The following is an 18,237-nucleotide window of genomic DNA, read 5'->3' as shown; positions in this document are numbered from 1 at the left end:
TTCACACCTGATTTGAGAGATTTTCCATTTACATTTCACTTCGTTACACAGAGTCGAGATCTTCTGTCAGACTAATTCGCTCCATATTAAAGTTTTCTGAAACAACCTGTCACCGCATTAATGAGATTTTCAGTCAGGTGTGCTGGATGGTTGTTTACCAGGAGAAGCATTTTAAGGGATCTTTTTCTTTCCGTCTGTCTTTCTTTTTTATGTAAAATGGACAGTTGGGTGAATCTTTAGCAACTTTAGAAAGTTTAGCTCAAATTGTGGTAAAGCAAAATCTCCACAACATATTAATAAATCATAAAATTCTGGGAAAATAACACCCAAAGAAAGAAAGAAAAACAGATGAATCAACAAAAATCAAACATCGTAGTGATTTACGTCACCGCTGAAATCATCTGTTCATGTACTGCATATGTGTTTACTATTTTTAATAATAATATAACACATTATAATATAATAACATCTCATATGAATCTAATATGATAATTTAATAGTATAATAGAGTTTTTTGATGACGCTCAGTGACAAACATACCGAATCACTCGGAACGCTCCAACAGAACGATTTGAAATGTCGTCACAAACGAATGGAATCATGAATGTTTCTATGCTGGGTGTGAATATTTTCAGCGAGCGGTTCTTTCTCCACATCAACCGCGATACACAGCGACCATTACTGATATTTAGACACAAACGTCAAAACCAATGATGGATCACGTAAGTTTAGACAGCCCTTCCAGCAGTGAAGAGGAGAGGAACACTGAGAGGGAAGAATTCCCTTACCGGACGAAACACAGCAGAAATCTGCACTCTTCTAGGAAACACAGCTTCCTGCCGAGCATAGTGAGTTAGATTTTATTTACAAGCAATATATTATATATATATATATATATATATATATATATATATATATATTTTTTTTTTTTTTTTTTTTTTTTTTTTTTTAGAGGATACTGATTAAGTTTTAAGATAAATGAATAAAACATAATGCTCTGTATTTCAGGGACAGGTCTATAAGCAGTCTCTGACAGTAAATGATCCGTTTACCAGAGAGCCCAATCAAACAGACAAACCCTACAACACAAGAGTGGCAACCATCTTTAAGAAGATGCAGGACGAGAACATCAGGGGAAGCAAAAGTTCTTTCCGGTACCACCTGATGCCTTCAGATGATTCCTTAGTAGTGACCCAGTATGGTGGTAGAAGAATACAGCCTGATACAGCTCGTCCCCGCCGCCTGGTGAAATGTTTAGATGGAATGGACAGAGCTCACCCTTTACAGCCCATTAAGAGAGCACAGCACAACAGCAGCAGCAGCAGCAGCGCTTTGCGTGAATCTTGCTCTAACTCCATGCATCCTGACAGCCTAGTGGACAGTGTTATGAGAAAGAGAGGTAAGCACTATGCTAGAGTGCTAACGCCCAGAGAGGAGGAGGCCTGCTTCCCATTTGCTTCTGGAGATTTCAGGGTGAGCACCCCGGGTGAATTCCTGCAGACAGAAGCTCATCTGCAACACAAGGGCCATAAAGTAGTGGATGGTGTGAAAGGTGTTCACAGGAACATGAGCTCGGACATATCTACTGATGAAGAAAGTTTTATCTCCGTTGAAGACCTGAGCCCTGTTGACCTCCACATCCTTGAGGAGCTCCGTGCACTGTCTTCACTGAGAAGCCCTACACCAGAGCCTCCACCTAAACCCATTAAGCCCAGGAGCAGTGTGTCCAGGATGAGAAGCCTCCGCATCCTGAAGCAGTCACACAGCACGTCTGGCAGAGCTACAGGTAAGTGTCAAAATAACAATACATACAGCACAGTCTGTAAGTAATTCTAAATATATGAATTCCTTGGTGTTTTGCTCTCTATTCCACCACAATGGAACTGAACTTCTGGGTTTCATTCTGGATTTCATTTTGTTTGCACAAGTGTTATGAATAGTGTTATGAATATCATCAGGTAGCCTGACATGAAACTTTGATGGACATAGCAACAGTAATAGTAACAAGAGCAGCTGAACTCTTCAGAATGAACCATTGGGTGTTTGATTGTTTCTAGACACAGTTTTACATTGTTTAAAGACATGAGAGATTGTAACGTATTTAGTAGATAGATTTATAAAAACTTTGCTTTCACCCTTAGATGAACATCCATCCTTGCAACAGTTCAGTGGCCAGAAAATGGAGAAGTCCACAAAACCCCCACTCAACCAAGAGCAGCGACTGGTAAACCCTGAAGTGAACCTCATGCAGGCCTTCAAACTGCTTAGAGCTGGGGACTGGTGAGTAGGCTAATTGAGCTACATGAATCTGGAAGTGTTGATAATGTTTTTAGAAAGTTTAGATGCACTGATAAAGGAATGATTTCATTTGAATAAGCAAGAGGTGACATGCTGCATATTTTTGGATTTGTTTATAGATAGTGACAGAGGTAGTAATAGAAGAGGCTGTATTTCTGAAACTTATATAGATATAATATAAATAATTCAGAAATACATTTTTAAGAAAAAAGAAACATTATGGATATTGTGAGAAGTCTGGAATATTTTGAATTGAATGCTTAAATGTTTTTTCCTTCAACAGGGAAAAGAAAGTGGAAGGTCTAGTATGTGTTCGTGTTCTGGCTGAGCATCACAGAGATGTTTTAATGCCTAAACTTCATGATGTCACCCTGCTGGTCATACAAGAGGTAAGATTATGCTCTTTCTCCATATGTACATATAAGTTTTTAATATTCTTACTAATAATGAAACCAGTGAATTTGCACAGTGCCCACATTATATGTCATGTTTTCTACATGTATTTGCCACAATGTTGGTTTTACATGATTAAAAACTGAATCTTATGTTTCGAACAGTATCAGAATCAGTTCTGTCTCTGAATGTTGCCTATAGGTGAAGAACCTGCGATCAGTTGTGGCACGTGCGGCGATGTCAACATTAGGCCACATGTTTGCCCATCTGAAGATGGCAATGGACAAGGAGCTGGAGTGTGTAGCTTGTGTGCTACTGCACAAATCTGGAGAGTCCAACAATTTCATTAGAGAAGAGGTGGAGCTCACTCTTGGGTGCATGGTGCAGAACTGCAGCCCCACCCGTGTCCTTAATGCCCTGGTAACCACAGGATTAAGGTGAGAATAAAGCCTCCAAACACTTTTACACCTGTATTATGTCAGGAAACTACAGTCCAAACTTCAAGAAATTAAGAGTCAAATGTCCATATGACCCATATCCATATGCATAAAGTCAATAATTCCTTGAAATCTTTTAAATGAAATCTCTGCAAGTAAAATAATTTAAAATTTAGTATAACATCATCATTGTTTTCATTTTGAGATTGGTGTAAGAATATTATAATATTATTTTACACCTACATACACACACACACACACACACACATATATATATATATATATATATACATATATATATACAACTTCCCAATGGAAAATATGAATAGCTACAGAAAAGTAATTGTAAATATCAAAATGAAAATAAAACTTCATAAGCTTCATGAGGATTATAAGGATAAGGATATTTAGCTTTATAAAGATTTCACTGGCCAAGATGTACAATTTTATCATGTTCACTATGACATGATACATCATTGTAACTGTTTCTTTCTGTGGTTTCTTGCAGTCATCGCAATGTGGCGGTCAGAAGGTGCACAGCACTAACCCTGCAGAAACTGGCAGAGCTGATGGGAGCACCTCGCATCCTGACCAGCAAAACAGACCTGCCAAGACGTTTTCTGGTCAGCATTAGCCAGTTAGCAGTGGACTCTGCTCCGCACGTCAGGTAGTTACTTCCACCTTCATTCATCACAACTGTGTTTTTCCCTCCTACAACTGTCCTATCAGAGAAAGTCAATACCAGACAGTGACTGTATTTATTTACTCTGTAGTCTGTACAGGTCACACAACTATAGCAGATTCACTTCAACATAATCTAATGATCCTTCATTTCTGTAGATTCCATGCTCGGAATGTTCTGAGGCTTCTGTCCACACATAAGGACTTCATCAAGATGGTGGACAAATTCATAGCCCAGAGAGATAAAGCCACAATCAAGGACATTGTCACCAAATTAAGGTACAAGAACAGTGACATAATGGGATGTGTTAGATTTGTATATTCTGTGTGATCATTACTAACGTTCTCCTCTTTTTTCTCTAGAAGTGTCTGAAAATCAGATGCAGGAATGGAGAATCCCACTGACTCATCAATGGAGCCAAAAACGAGAAGCAAGACAGCAGAATTATTTTGGGCTTTTCTCTCATTGTTAACAATTCAGTGAAACATCAATGTTCCTTTTTTCTGTACAGTGTAATTGTCACGACTCCCTTGCCTCTGACCTCTCTTTGGACTCAATCCCCTGGGAGATCACGTGACTCCAGCCTTACTCTCATGCTCCAATCAGCGCTCTAGTTCCTCAGACCAGACAGAGCTTTATTTCTGACTGTTTATTCCTGTTCTGATCTGTTTGGACTGTTTTTTATTACTTGTCTTTTGCCTGATTCTTTTTGGACTTTTAGCCAGGTTATGTTTGTGCTTTTGTGTTTACTGATTTTTCTGGATTTTTCATAAATTTTTCTATTAAAAATATGTGTGATTAAAACATTTATTGGCCATTGTCCATTGAGAGGAAGACAAGCATTCAATGATCTTATAATAATAATAATAATAATAAGAAGAAGAAGAAGAAGAAGTAAAGTGAAAAATAAAGAAAAAAATATTGTAACAAAAATAAAAGTTACCCTACATTTCCCTCTTTCCCCTTAGAGCATATAATGTACTTTATCAAAAGACCCCTCAGTATTAAAGAGTCAGTAGGTACAATAATTGTTTTCTTCAAGATTTGACCCATTTCTCTTATAATTTCTGCTGGTCTGGGCTTGAATCTTCTTCTTTCCCCAAAAACAGTCAGAGACACAAACATAGTCCAAGGTCAAACACATGGTGATAAGCTTGGTAGCATCGTGTAATAGAGGGAGATCTAGTTAGTAAGTAAAACAACTAAAAGACTAACTTTGTGTAATGAAACAGTAAAGAAAGAGTAATGTTTAAAAAAATGAGGAAACCACCTAAACAAAGTTTATGGTTTATATACACTAAAACTAGGCTTCTATGAACATTAACTAACTTTTCATTTATTTTGACATCAGTTTGACTCAGAAAAGGGAGGACAGACTTTTCAATTTCAACAGACAGTTTAACAACCAGGTGTTGCCATGGTGACAGCAGCTTAGCATTTATGTTATGCTATCAGCAAAAGTCTGACTGTACAGTCTGGTTTATTTTGTTATTAGATGATTGACACAGTAAACCACCTGATCACCTGAGCCTAGAGTAATTTAATTTAATTAAACTGAAGCCATGCTGTAGCACAAGCAGCAAATGATACTTACACAGTGCATGTTATATTTGTCTATTATGTGAAGTATTTATTTTTAAATGATGTCTGTTTCAGTCAACAAACACATCTGCAGAGAGTGACTGAAACATGTCTCTGTTAGGCCAACAGGGGGAGACTCAGTTGTATGAACTGCTAAGAAAACCTCATGTTCAAATCTCTCTCTTATGAAATATGGCTTAAATTAGTCAAATTTTGAATTTAAAAAGCGGAATGCAAAAGATTGGTTACTAGTTGCATTATTGATTTTCTTAGTGAAAAGAACTTCCTGCACAGTGAGCACACGTCTGCACATTTTAATGCCCAGTTACTGCTTATTAGCTAGATTTAAAATAATAATAATAATAATAATAATAATAATGATGCATAAAATGTGACCTGTAAAAAATATGATGGCACATCATATATTTTATGTTTATTTTTTCAATATGTTAAACAAATCGAATAAGTAGAGTAAATAGTCAAATAAATAGAAAATATGTGCTAAAATTTTCAAAATGCCATATTTAAGTTTCTTGCCTGAGAATGGTCCACCACCCAAATAGTACCTGCTCTGTGAGGGTCCATGGGAGTCCTGACCAGTAAAGAACAGGGTAAAAGGGGACTAAGAACTCATGCAGAGAAACAGATGGACTACAGTCTGTAATTGTAGATCTATAAAGTGGAGCTGATAAAATGGTCAAAGAGTGTAGAAACAAGGAGGTGGTCATAATGTTATACTTGATCAGTGTATGTTGTATGTGTTGCATGGGCAACATGGCTACTTGGACAAAAACTTGCACATGACTCCAGTTTGGAAGCATCCAAACCAATCTAGTGGTACTTCTGCGCTGTCGCCTCACAGCAAGGAGGGCCTGGGTTCGATTCCCCTGCCGGGTGACCGGGGTTCTCTCTGTGTGGAGTTTGTATGTTCTCCCTGTGTCTGCATGGGTTTCCTCCGGGTTCTCCGGGTTTCCTCCCACAGTCCAAAGACATGCAGTCAGGCCAATTGGACATGCTAAATTACCCCTAGGTGTGAGTGACTGTCTGCGTCTGTCTGTCTGCCCTGCAATGGACTGGCGACCTGTCCAGGGTGTATCCTGCCTTCCGCCCGAAGACTGCTGGGATAGGCTGCAGCACCCCCCGCGACCCTGACGGAGAAGCGGCTTAGAAAATGGATGGATGGATGGATGGATGGATATATATTTCTATGATCTGGGCAATTAGCCAATTGTGCAGAAGGAAAAGGTTGGTAACACTTTATTTAAGCCCTGCTACATGACAGTGATATAATCACACAATAAATGTGCCATAGAAGACGTCACATGCTGTAACAAGATTATGTAACCAAAAAATTGTACCTACTAATATCAAAGATGCTATGAGGAGCCAGATGCTGTAACTGAATCTGACTGCACATCAGACCTAGGAGGACAGATATTTCTCTGCCTGAGGCAAATCATATGTATCAGTCTATAAGCTACAGCCATTCCATTCACTTCCTCTTTCTGAGAGGGTTTCTTCTTGAAATATGCTGACAGTAGGTGTCTTGGTATGGCTGCTTGTGGACATTCGTGAGTATTTGAATACTTTCAGGTGACTTAATTGAAAACCATATAATATTTTCTTTTATGCTGAGAACGCATTCTTTACATCAGGGTACAGATGCTCCAACTGTTTTAAAGATCTACTTGTTTGGCCTACTTTTTATCCACAGATAAGACCTCAACTCAGCAAGTGCTCCAGTCAAAAGCTTTCATGACACCTCTTGGAGGAGATAATGTCACCCTTCACTGCAGCATAGGTGCAGGATCAACTATGAACAGTTACACCATGGCATGGTATAGGCAAGTTCAGTACGGCGCACCTGTGCAGTTCTTAATGAAGGAGTATGAACAGTCCACTGAGAAATACAGTGTTGCTCTGGCTTTGGACAACAACCAGTTCAGTTTGCACATTTTAGACCTGACGCTCCAGGACAGTGGCACCTACTACTGTGCAGCAAGTCACAGTGAAGCAAGGCTTAGGTTCCTTCTTACAAGAAGCTAGAGGAGACACCTGCTATCTGAGGATGAATGAAAATCATTCAGATTACTTTGCAATATAGTTTACAACAAAATGAACCTGGATTGCAGATTTCAAAGTTCACTTTCTTTTAAATTGTTTTATGATGGATATTTAGGTTTAATCTCTATATTACCGAGAAGAAAGAAAGGAAAGAAGGAAAAAATAAAAATATTCAAAAGGTGCAGCTGCAGGTTGTATTTATTATCACATTTGTCTTACAGATAGATAGCTAAACATGGTCTGCATTGACAATGAAGGGAGCGTATTTAACAAACTACAATGCTTTTGAAGATTAATCAGTAACTACCTTTATATGCACACTAAAGCCTGACTAAGTTCTTAAAGGGATGTGGCCAAGGGGTGGCCTAGATGACCAGCGCCACCCCAGTTAAACAATGTAAGACAGCTATCATCAGTGCAGTAGAACATCTATGAACATCAATGTCCACATATATTTTAATCACCTTAGAATAAAAACCCTTTATTTGCCTCCAGACATCCCCAAACCTTATGTTGACATATAAAACTACACTTCAGCTCAAGCCTCCCAGCATCAGCTTCCGTCTTATTTTCCCCCAAACATTAATCCATCGGACAGATAAATTAACTTCCCTGAAACATTTTTTTTTCTCAACTTCTCTAAAAAGATTTATGACACACTTGTCCATTTATAGTCCCGTTTATATGCAGTAAAGTGCTTCCCATCATTTAAAATATTGGGTATCATTTTTGCTGTTTCCATTTATATATTTATGGGAATTCATATTCATTCATATTCATGGAAAACAGAATTTTCTGTGCTATTTTCAAAGACAAGAGTTTGATGTAGTATGCAAACTTTGTTATACAAGTTTTAAAATGTACCATTCCCTCGGTCCAAACAGTCCAGATATAGAAACTAAGCTGTAAAAATAGCCAATTTTGAATAAGCTGTTTTTGAGATATCAGTCAATTTAAATATATCCACCTACTCAGCCTACAGCAGTTTAGCTCCACCTATTCATGATAAAGTCATCACAGGCTTCCTGAGCGATGCAACTGTGCAACAAGTTGTTGGCTCTATTGTTGGGAGAACACAAGCTCAATCCCCAGTGATGCCATAGCCATCTATGTTCAGGAGAGAGCATAACTTTCCTCGCTCTCTCTGGGTGGGTTGGGTAATCCTCCTACTCCCCTGTTACTTATAGCATGATGCCAGCTGATGTAACAAAACTAGCAGTTAGAGTTGTTCACCCTCTCAGCTTGGTAGCGTCATGTGACTGGAGGAGAACAGAGAGCTGGCCATAACTAAACTGGGGAGACTGCAGAAAAGGCTAGTTATTGATAGTCCATTGGCCTTGAGCACATGTTTTAATAGCACTGAGCTTAGAGTGAATAAGATGGCCTAGCAGTCTTAGGCTAATAACAAACCATTGATGCACATGTGAATGGTGACTCAAACTCTCACATGATTTCTATTCAGCACTGTCTACAGTTAAAAATAGTCTCTGTCACAACTGTTTGGGATGGCCCAAACCCTGTGGGAGGATCATGACAACCAGTAAGACAAGCTGTTAAACTCTCTTTGTAGAAGCATTCAATGCCCTGTCGGACAGAATGGAATTTCTCTTTGTCACTTTACTTTTACTTCTGACAATAATATGTAAGTTATTTGTTTATTTATTTATTTATTTACTTTTTTAATTTTGGAGGCCAAGATAGAACATTAGAATTCCTATAATGACAGTTATAGTCTTCTAGCAGTCTGATTTTTTTCTGTATTCTTTTCACTTCAAAATAATTACATAATTCTTGTTACTATTTGCTATTAAGATATTTGACTTTTTACAAATTTACTCAACCACAGATCCATCCAGTGGTGTTGTCAACATTGTTCAGGAACCCAAAATGTCATTTGTCAACCTGAATTCGTCTGTGACATTGAAATGTGACCACGATAACACTGACCACTACAGGATGTCCTGGTACAGACAAACAGGAGAAAAACAGGATCTGGAGTTACTGGCATTTTCTATGGGTCAAAATAGTGTAAACATTGAGCCACCGTTTGATAAAACGGACAAATATAAATTCACCCGACCTGAAGTGAAGAAGGGCATGCTGCAGATTAAGAATATGGAAGCTAGAGACTCTGCTATATACTTCTGTGCTACAAGTATGACACAGTAACTCAGAGCAGTCTAACAGTTAGTCATTAACCTCAGCAGCTCCCCTGGAGCAGTGCAATGAGGAGGTGAAGCACATCTGGACTTGTGGTTGGTACTTTCCAGGTGCCCCTGAGGAGAACACTAACCAGGAGAACTGAGATGTGAAGGCGAAACAGCACTGATATAAATAAAGAACATTTCAGTAACACTACTACACAATAGTGACATAACCATGTCATAAGCATGCCATAGCAGTCCTTCATAAAGCTATTGGGAGTGTTTTGGTTAGTCTGTTTTCTTAGACTGACTAAGAACTCTGACCGTAGCCAGAACTTTTTCAATAGAGTGGTCAGGTTGGACCCAGAAATTTTACTGGGGGCAGCAAACTGCTAGGTGTGTGTTAACGTTATTAGAAAATAAAATTTGTCAGGGTAACAAGCTAAGTGACATAAGCTGTCATGACTTCAAACATTATGACATCTCTCATGGCAATTATCAGTAACGGTAACATGACACGGTTATGTAACTGGGAAAAAAAAGTATCCAAGACAAATCATGGCAGTATGCCAATGTTACGTAGGAGGGTTCAGGTAGATATTACCAATTTTTGGCTTTGGGTGGTGTGTGAAAGTGTTCACAATTACTGTTCTCACGATTACGATTTTGATTGACTTGAAAGAGACGTACAATGCAGACACAATACAAACTTGCCCACAATAAAACTGAGTTTATATATTGGTTTTGTTTATTGTTAATTTATTCATTATTTTTATTGTTTATTATGTGCCATTGTTTGAGTTTCAAGAGCCTTTGATGCTACTAACAAGAACTTGATGCATCCCTGGACCCATTCATTCTGGATAATTAGTGATCCTGAAGTGTATGCTGACCTCAGTGTAGAGCAGATCACACATTTCTGTGATAGTCTGTCTAGCTGATTTCTTAAAACACAAGTAAAAGCTCATGTCTTCAAATAGACACATAGACTCTTTCTCCCTCCTGTCACTGACCCTTCACTCATTGTGTGCAATAGAACCATGTAGTTTATGGACTGTTAGTGTTTTAATAGTATATTTCTCCATTAAATATGAAAACAAATGCATTATTATTATTATTGTTGTTGTTGTTGTTGGTGTTGTTGTTGTGTGAGTGAGTTTTGTCACTGTAATTTCTTTCTCATTCATTATGGAATCATCTACAGCTCTGTTTATCAATCTAGACACATTTAACATTTTTAAATACATCCTCTTAATAATTATTTCAAGCTTATAAAGTGGCACAGAACCTGTTTCATATTAGCACTGTTGTATGTGTATCTGCAACTAATCTGCTGTCATATTGCTGAAAACATTTATTTCAAACTTTTGAACAGCAGTGAACGCACGCTCTCATGCACTCTTAGTCAAATAACATGTTTTCCTGAATTTCTATGTGAAATACAAGTGAACACTCCCTCTACTGGAAAAAAACAATTTGTAGAATTTGTCTGCAGATTTTAATGTACGTTTTCATTTGCTGAGTTTAACGTGTTGGAGAAAATATATCCATCCATCCGTTTTCTAAGCCGCTTCTCCCTCAGGGTCACGTGGGGGTGAGTGGTCATCGGGCGGAAGGCAGGATACACCCTGGACAGGTCGCCAATTGGAAAAAATATAACAAAATATGAAATTAAATTAGCCATAACTTATAAGTAGGCCACATTAGATTTTTTAAAATTGTTAAATTCAGTGAATTCAGTGAACACAAACATTGACATACTCATAAACAGTGTATATGGAGCATTTCAAAAGCTGTGCTTTGTTTAAGAGTGATGAGCAAGACTGATAAATAATGCTTTCTTACTGTGCACGATTGCAGTTCAGTGATGCCATTTCCTGTTACTGATGGGCAATGAGAAATAGAGTGAGAGAAGCAGAGAGGCAGTCAGGCTGTGAGACTAGCTTTACACATCATGAGGCTGTTGTGTGTTGGGTTTGCGCTGATCTTCATTGCGAGTAAGACTTTGAGGAGCTCATAACAGCTCAACAGTTCAGTTTCAATTCATCACTCTGCATTTAATAGCAGAATGACATCAGTAAACAGACATTTTATTTCTCCCACAGAACCTTTGAGTGGATTATTTATAACCCAGACTCCTACTCTACTCATCAAGGAGCTTGGAGAATCAGTAAAAGTAGGATGTGAACATAATGACAGCACCTATTACTACATATACTGGTACAGACAGAGGAGTTTGGGTGCGATGGACCTCATTGCTACGTCTGTTGGAAAAGGCTCAGTTCAGATAGTTCTACCATTCAACGAGAGTAAATACTCCATGACCCGTCCTGATGTGAAAAGATCAGTGCTGCAGATAGAGAAGCTGGAGTCTGAAGACTCAGCTGTGTACTTCTGTTCATCCAGTAGAGCACCGTGTGTTAGCTGAGCTATGCAGCTGAACAACAACCTCAACATTCACCTCCCTGAGGAGGGGCAGCCAGGGCTGAGTGATGAGTTAAAGCAGTGTCATAGTCACAGCAATGATGAAAGTGATTTCACATAAAGAAAAAAAGAAAAAAAAATCCCTTGACAACGTCAGTGCACTATTACATAATAAATCACCTTTGCACACCCAGCTGAGATCTATTAGCATAAGGCTATGCAACACCTTTATACCACAGCAGCTGAGTTTGATATGACGTAATTACATCTCCATACAGTGGATTAAAGATCATATGCTGACCTCTGCAGGATGAAAGTAGGAACTAAACTACAGTATACACTACTGTACAGGAGAAAATGCCAAATCAGAAGCTATGTTGTCATTACAAGATTTGCTAATGACCATTATTAATCCTTAATGCAGAGATATGAACATATTCTGCAGTTTTGTGTAATGTAATTATTAGGAGGTAATGCATATATAATAAAACGTCAGTCTGGGCTACTTCTTAAAATACTGTCATGGACAGTTTTGATTGGAGTTGAACCATTTTTCACCAAAAAAATTGAAGGCCCATTCACAGCTGGAAGTAATTAATATATGAAGAGTTTCATTCCAAAATGCCTTTTATCCATTTGGAGCAATTTTGGATATTCTAAAATTAAAAAAAAAAAAAAAAACAGCTGATGTGTAATTAAATCTTTCAAACCTTTCAAACATTCCTTTGATTTGATGAAAGAATGAATACTTTGAGTGCTCTAAGGTTCATATTCAATACATTGAGGTTTTATACAGTACTATGCTTAAGTTTTATGCACCTGAGAAAAGTAGATTTTAGAATCTGTTTTCTTGGCCGAAAGTGCTTATTTGCTCAGAAAAACAGTAAATATAAGTAATACTAATATGATAAATAGTGGTTTTGCATATTTGCATGTTTGTTGTGCCATTTCCAAGCCACTCCCCTTGACAACACACTATTAACTGTATTTGTCATCTAACATCTAGCTTGGCTAATCAGTGCCCCATTATGTCAAACCACAAATCGAATTTAACCAATCTAAGAAAAATCTGGAATCAAAATTTGCTCTTTAAACTAACTTATAAAATATCATCTACTTTATTGAAAAAAAAATCTTGGTTTAACTGCACACTTGAAAAAGATGGTTCTTCAAGGGTTCTTTAGTAAAGAAATGCTTAGAACCATGAACGCTCAAAGAAGCCTGTGCATGAATTAGCTGTAGATGGTTCTGTATTTAGAACCTTTTTGAGAAGTGTTCTATATAACACCAAAAAGGGTTCTTCTATTGTGTCAAGCCTGATATCACAACAGTAGAAGAACCCCTTTTTGGTAGTTTATAAAACCCTATATAGAACCATCTACAGCCTACAGCCTTTAATCATGCAAAGTGTTCTTTGATTGTTCATGGTTATATAATAATGATAATAATTTTTTTTATGATTTTTAATGATAAATCTTTTACCACCAAAAACACTATAAATGGCTTTTATGATTCCAACAAATGATAGGATGTCTTATGAAATAAATGATACTGCATGGACATGAGGGCATAAGGTAAGTGGTAGACATTTGTTCTGTTTATGACATTGTTGTGAAGTATCATTCCCAAGTAATAACAGAGTCCTAGGACCTAGTTATGAACACTATATACCATTGCTATATGTATCTATGTTTGACATGTTAAAATAAAAATGTGCAGTTTCTATTAAGGATACCTGTGCAACTACAGTAATGAATGCCTAACTATGTTCCTAACTTTATTTTTCCTGAGATTCTTATGTCTCCTTAATATGCCTCCTTCATACAAATTGTTCATAAACAGTACCTATGACAACAGCACGTTTGATGCAAAGCTTTTGATTCAGTATCAGTACATTTAAAAGCAGAGAATTTGTAATTTAATCTAATTAGAAATAAAGACATTTTACAGCAATATTTTATTTTAGAATTTTGTACTTTGTCCATCAATGATATTTACAAGTGGTAAAAGATATGTTTGATAATTATCGATACAGCTTGTTCGTATCAGAATCTTTCAACTGATATTGGTCTGTCTTTACTGATATGCTGACTAATTAGTTTGTTTTCCTGCATCTAAATTCATTATATTTAGTAGAAATATGTTGAAATTATATATATATATATATATATATATATATATATATATATATATATATATATATATAAACATACTGTATACACTTTCTACTGGGGTTTAAGGCATCAACTTTTCATTAATGGACATTATATTTTGGTACAGAGAGAAATTTTATTTGTTTATACCAATGTATAAGTGCAACCATCCCATTATAATCACATCATCAGCACATCAGGCCTTTCAGCATCAGCAAGTAAATGAGTAATTCATATGTAAGTCTTCTGTGTCTCCATCTCCTGGTATAGTCGGAGCGGATGCTGCAGATACTGTAACCGCTCCTTGCTTTGATGATTGCTGCAGGAGGATGTGGGAGGGGTTGTTATGTCATATACACTTTTTTTAGGGTGGCAAGTCAAACATGCACCTGCCCAATTTCTCAGTACTCACAGAAATAGCAACATTCAGTTTAGATTACAATGCCTCTTCAAGCACCTGACAAAATTAAACAAGTCTGCAAAAGTATGATTAGAATTAAAGATAAAGCGAGGTGGGGGGAGGACTGGTGAGAGGCAGAAAGAGCAATTTCGTTTTTGTATAATGCTTTAGCACCGTGGGGACAGGGGGGGCACGATGATACATTTCCATAGAGCCGCTGTACAAAAACCTCCAAGCATTTAGTGTTAGCAACAGCACGCCAGACAACAGGGATATGCATTCTTTTTTACCTGAATTTAAACTTACCCACTTCACAGACTTATTGAACTATTTGAAAATAGCATTTTCTTTTTTCACCCCTTATATGGATGATTTTATGCATTTTTCTCTTCATGCAAATACATACTGTTGCATCTCAGTTATGACTACACTGGTCATCATTTTTGTACTGACACTTAAGTTCAGGCTCTGGATCCAAGAGCTTCTGAAGTTAACATCACTCTGGATATACATAGCATCCTATTTCTATGTTACATGATGGATTATCAAGAGGATCCAAGGCCTATTTTGAAGCACTGATTTCCAATGTGACACTGGAAGTCAAGCATACTTTGGACCTGGAACGAAACTGACAGTTTTAGGTAAGTTCAAATGTTAAATTGTAGCTTGTGAAATTTTTCTGGTTCAGGTCTATTATTATGAATGTCCAAATATAAAGTGAATTTTTAGTCTGCCATAGCTCAACTGAGGAAGTCTGCTTTAATTAAGATATCAGTCTTGAAAATCACAGCAAATAGGTTTGAAATTTCATATCATTAGATTAGCTTTAGACAGATCTGGGAAATTAGTCCATACTACCATACTGTGACACTGCTGGTACTCAAGCATACTTTGGAGCTGGAACCAGACTAACCGTTTTAGGTAAGTTCGTCTGATTCAAATGTTATCTTGTGGACTGGAACTTATTCACGGTTCAGGTCTAGGATCATAAATTTTTTAAGTTTAAGATTCATATTTACTCAGCTGTAAAAGAGCTGGAGAGATTTTCCATATGAATGGCAAAAGTGTGTTTTGAAATTGATATCAGGTTCTTAAGGTTAGCAAAAGAGACATCTAGGAAATTAGTTAACAGACTTGTACTGTGACTCCAATTATCCAGCGGAGTTTGGAAGTGGAACAAAACTGACAGTCTTAGGTAAGAATATTTTTTCAAATTTCTTCAAAATTGTATTAGTAATAAAATCAGATTCAAGATTAGCATTAGAGAGATCTTAGAAATTAGTCTATACACTCGTACTGTGTCAATGCTGCTCAAGCATACTTTGGAGCTGGAACCAGACTAACCGTTTTAGGTACGTTCACCGGACTCAAATGTTATCTTATAGGCTGTAACTTATTAATGGTTCAGGTCTATGATCAAGAAATTCTTAAATTTAAGATACATGTTCATTCATCTCTAAAAGAGCAGAAGAGATTTTCCATATGAATGGCAAAAGTGTGTTTTGAAATTGATATCGGGTTCTTAAGATTAGCATAAGAGAGATCTAGGAAATTAGTCTACACACTTGTACTGTGCCAACATTGGTCAAGCATACTTTGGAGCTGGAACAAAACTGACTGTTTTAGGTAAGTTCACCTGACTCAGATGATACCTTGTAGATTGCAACCTGTTCATGGTTCAGGTCTGTAGTCATGACTTTCTAAATATAAAGTGCATTTTTACTCCGGTGTAAATGAGCGAAGGAGATTTTCCTTATGAATAGCAAAAATGTTTCGAAATTGATCTCAGATTCTTAACATTAGCATAAGGGTGATCTAGGAAATGCGTTAGTGGACTCATACTGTGACAACAATTACCCTGCATACTTTGGAGCTGGAACAAAACTGACAGTTTTAGGTAAGAATTTTTTGTTCTTCAAAATTATGACACACATTTGAAAACTGGCTTATTAGTGATGAAATTTGCTTAGAAATTTGAGTGAGATTAGAATTATTGAGATCTGAGAAATTAGTCTACACACTCATACTGTGACAACCTTGGTCAAGCATACTTTGGAGCTGGAACAAAATTGACCATTTTAGGTAAGTTCATCTGATTCAGTTGCATGGTTCAAGTCTGTGTTTGTGAATTTCTAAATTCAAAGTGCAGAATGGCATAAACCCTGAGAACCACAGCAAATAGGTTTGAAATTTGATATCAAGCTCATAAGATTACTATTAGAGAGATCTGGGGAAATTAGTCCATACTCTCATACTGTGACTCTACTGATCGAGCCTACTTTGGAGCTGGAACAAAACTGACAGTTTTAGGTAAGTTTAAACAATTCAAATGTTTAACTTGTAGCTTGCAGCCTATTTATGGTTCAGGTCAATGATTAAGAATTTGTAAACTCAAAATGCATTTTCATTCAGCCACAAACGAACTGAAAAGATTCTTATGAATGGCATAAAACATGGGAGTTACAGTAAGAGTTTGGAATGTAGATTAGCAATTGAGAGATCTGGGAAATTAGTCCATACTCTCATACTGTGACAACCGTGGTCAAGCATACTTTGGAGCTGGAACAAAACTGACCGTTTTAGGTGAGTCCATGTAAAATTTAATAATTAAGTTGTAACTTGTAAATTTGTCCTGATTCAGGTCTATAATTATTAATTTAGAATTTAGGCTCAGCCATAGCAAGTTTTCTTCATAACTGGTTTTCCTTATAAATGAAATAAATAAAGTTACAGCAAATAGGTTTGAAATTTGATACCAGGGTCATGAGATTAGCATTAGAGAGATCTGGGAAATTAGTCCATACCCTCATACTGTGACAATCGTGAGGCATACTTTGGAGCTGGAACAAAACTAACTGTTTTAGGTAAGTTCAAACAATTCAACTGTTACTTGTAGGTCATGAAATTTTCCTAGTTGAGGTCTATGTCTATGAATTTCAAAATTAGCAGGAGCTAGGGTGAATGGCAATAAATCAGCAAAAGAGCAAATGGGTTTTAAATTTGACATCAGGATCATGAGATTAGCATTAGAGAGATCTGGGAAATTTGTTGACATGTGCATACTGTGACACTGCTAATCCAGCATACTTTGGAGCTGGAACAAAACTGACCATTTTAGGTAAGTTCACATGGTTCAAATGTTAAAGTAGCATGTAACCTATTCATGGTTCAGGTCTATACTTGTGAATTATAAAATCTGCGAAAGAAATGCAGAAGCTTTCCTTGTGAATGGCAAAATTGGGTTTGAAGTGTGATACAATGTTCATAAGATGTGTTAGAGCATTAGGAAATTAGTTAATGAACTCATGCTGTGACAACGCTTACCAAGCATACTTTGGAGCTGGAACAAAACTGACTGTTTTAGGTAAGAATATTTTTGTGCTTATAGCAATATTAAAGCTATTTTGTTGGGGATGAAAATTCAGGGGGTTTGCAGAGGATTAGACAGTGAAGGAAGTGTTTTTGTGTTCAGGTAATAATGTCACTCCATTTAAGTAGAAATAGTACAGGTATATGTCATTGAGCTTTTGTCTAAGTCTTCTTTCAGCTGTGATAGTAATGAGAAGGTTTTCCCTACCAGAGATAAAAAGCTTGAGTGCTAGGGCAAGTATATGAGAAAATTCATTATGCCAGGCGCTTGTGATGAGCATTAGAGAGATCT

At 37.0% G+C, this 18,237-nt stretch overlaps 1 protein-coding gene and 1 gene segment (V, D, J or C); both read left to right on the top strand.

Moving 5' to 3' along the window:
• Positions 1–18,237, top strand: part of LOC108423472 — a 147,083-nt gene that overhangs the window by 114,224 nt on the left and 14,622 nt on the right.
• Positions 1–18,237, top strand: part of LOC108423471 (immunoglobulin lambda-1 light chain-like) — a 52,698-nt gene that overhangs the window by 25,025 nt on the left and 9,436 nt on the right. The window contains exons 1-3 of one of the 3 annotated variants that reach the window (XM_037542149.1): positions 8,974–9,097; positions 9,302–9,610; positions 17,030–17,036. The exons of the other annotated variants lie outside the window; for them this stretch is intronic. Of the exons in view, the coding sequence (XP_037398046.1) occupies positions 9,052–9,097; positions 9,302–9,610; positions 17,030–17,036 (362 nt within the window). The 5' untranslated portion in view covers positions 8,974–9,051. Of the gene's footprint in view, positions 1–8,973; positions 9,098–9,301; positions 9,611–17,029; positions 17,037–18,237 lie in introns of those variants that run through there. 3 annotated transcript variants of the gene reach the window in all.

This window comes from Pygocentrus nattereri, chromosome 10 (assembly GCF_015220715.1).
Source record: "Pygocentrus nattereri isolate fPygNat1 chromosome 10, fPygNat1.pri, whole genome shotgun sequence".
Classification (NCBI taxonomy): Eukaryota; Metazoa; Chordata; class Actinopteri; order Characiformes; family Serrasalmidae; genus Pygocentrus; species Pygocentrus nattereri.
This window is presented reverse-complemented; position numbering and strand designations above follow the sequence as displayed.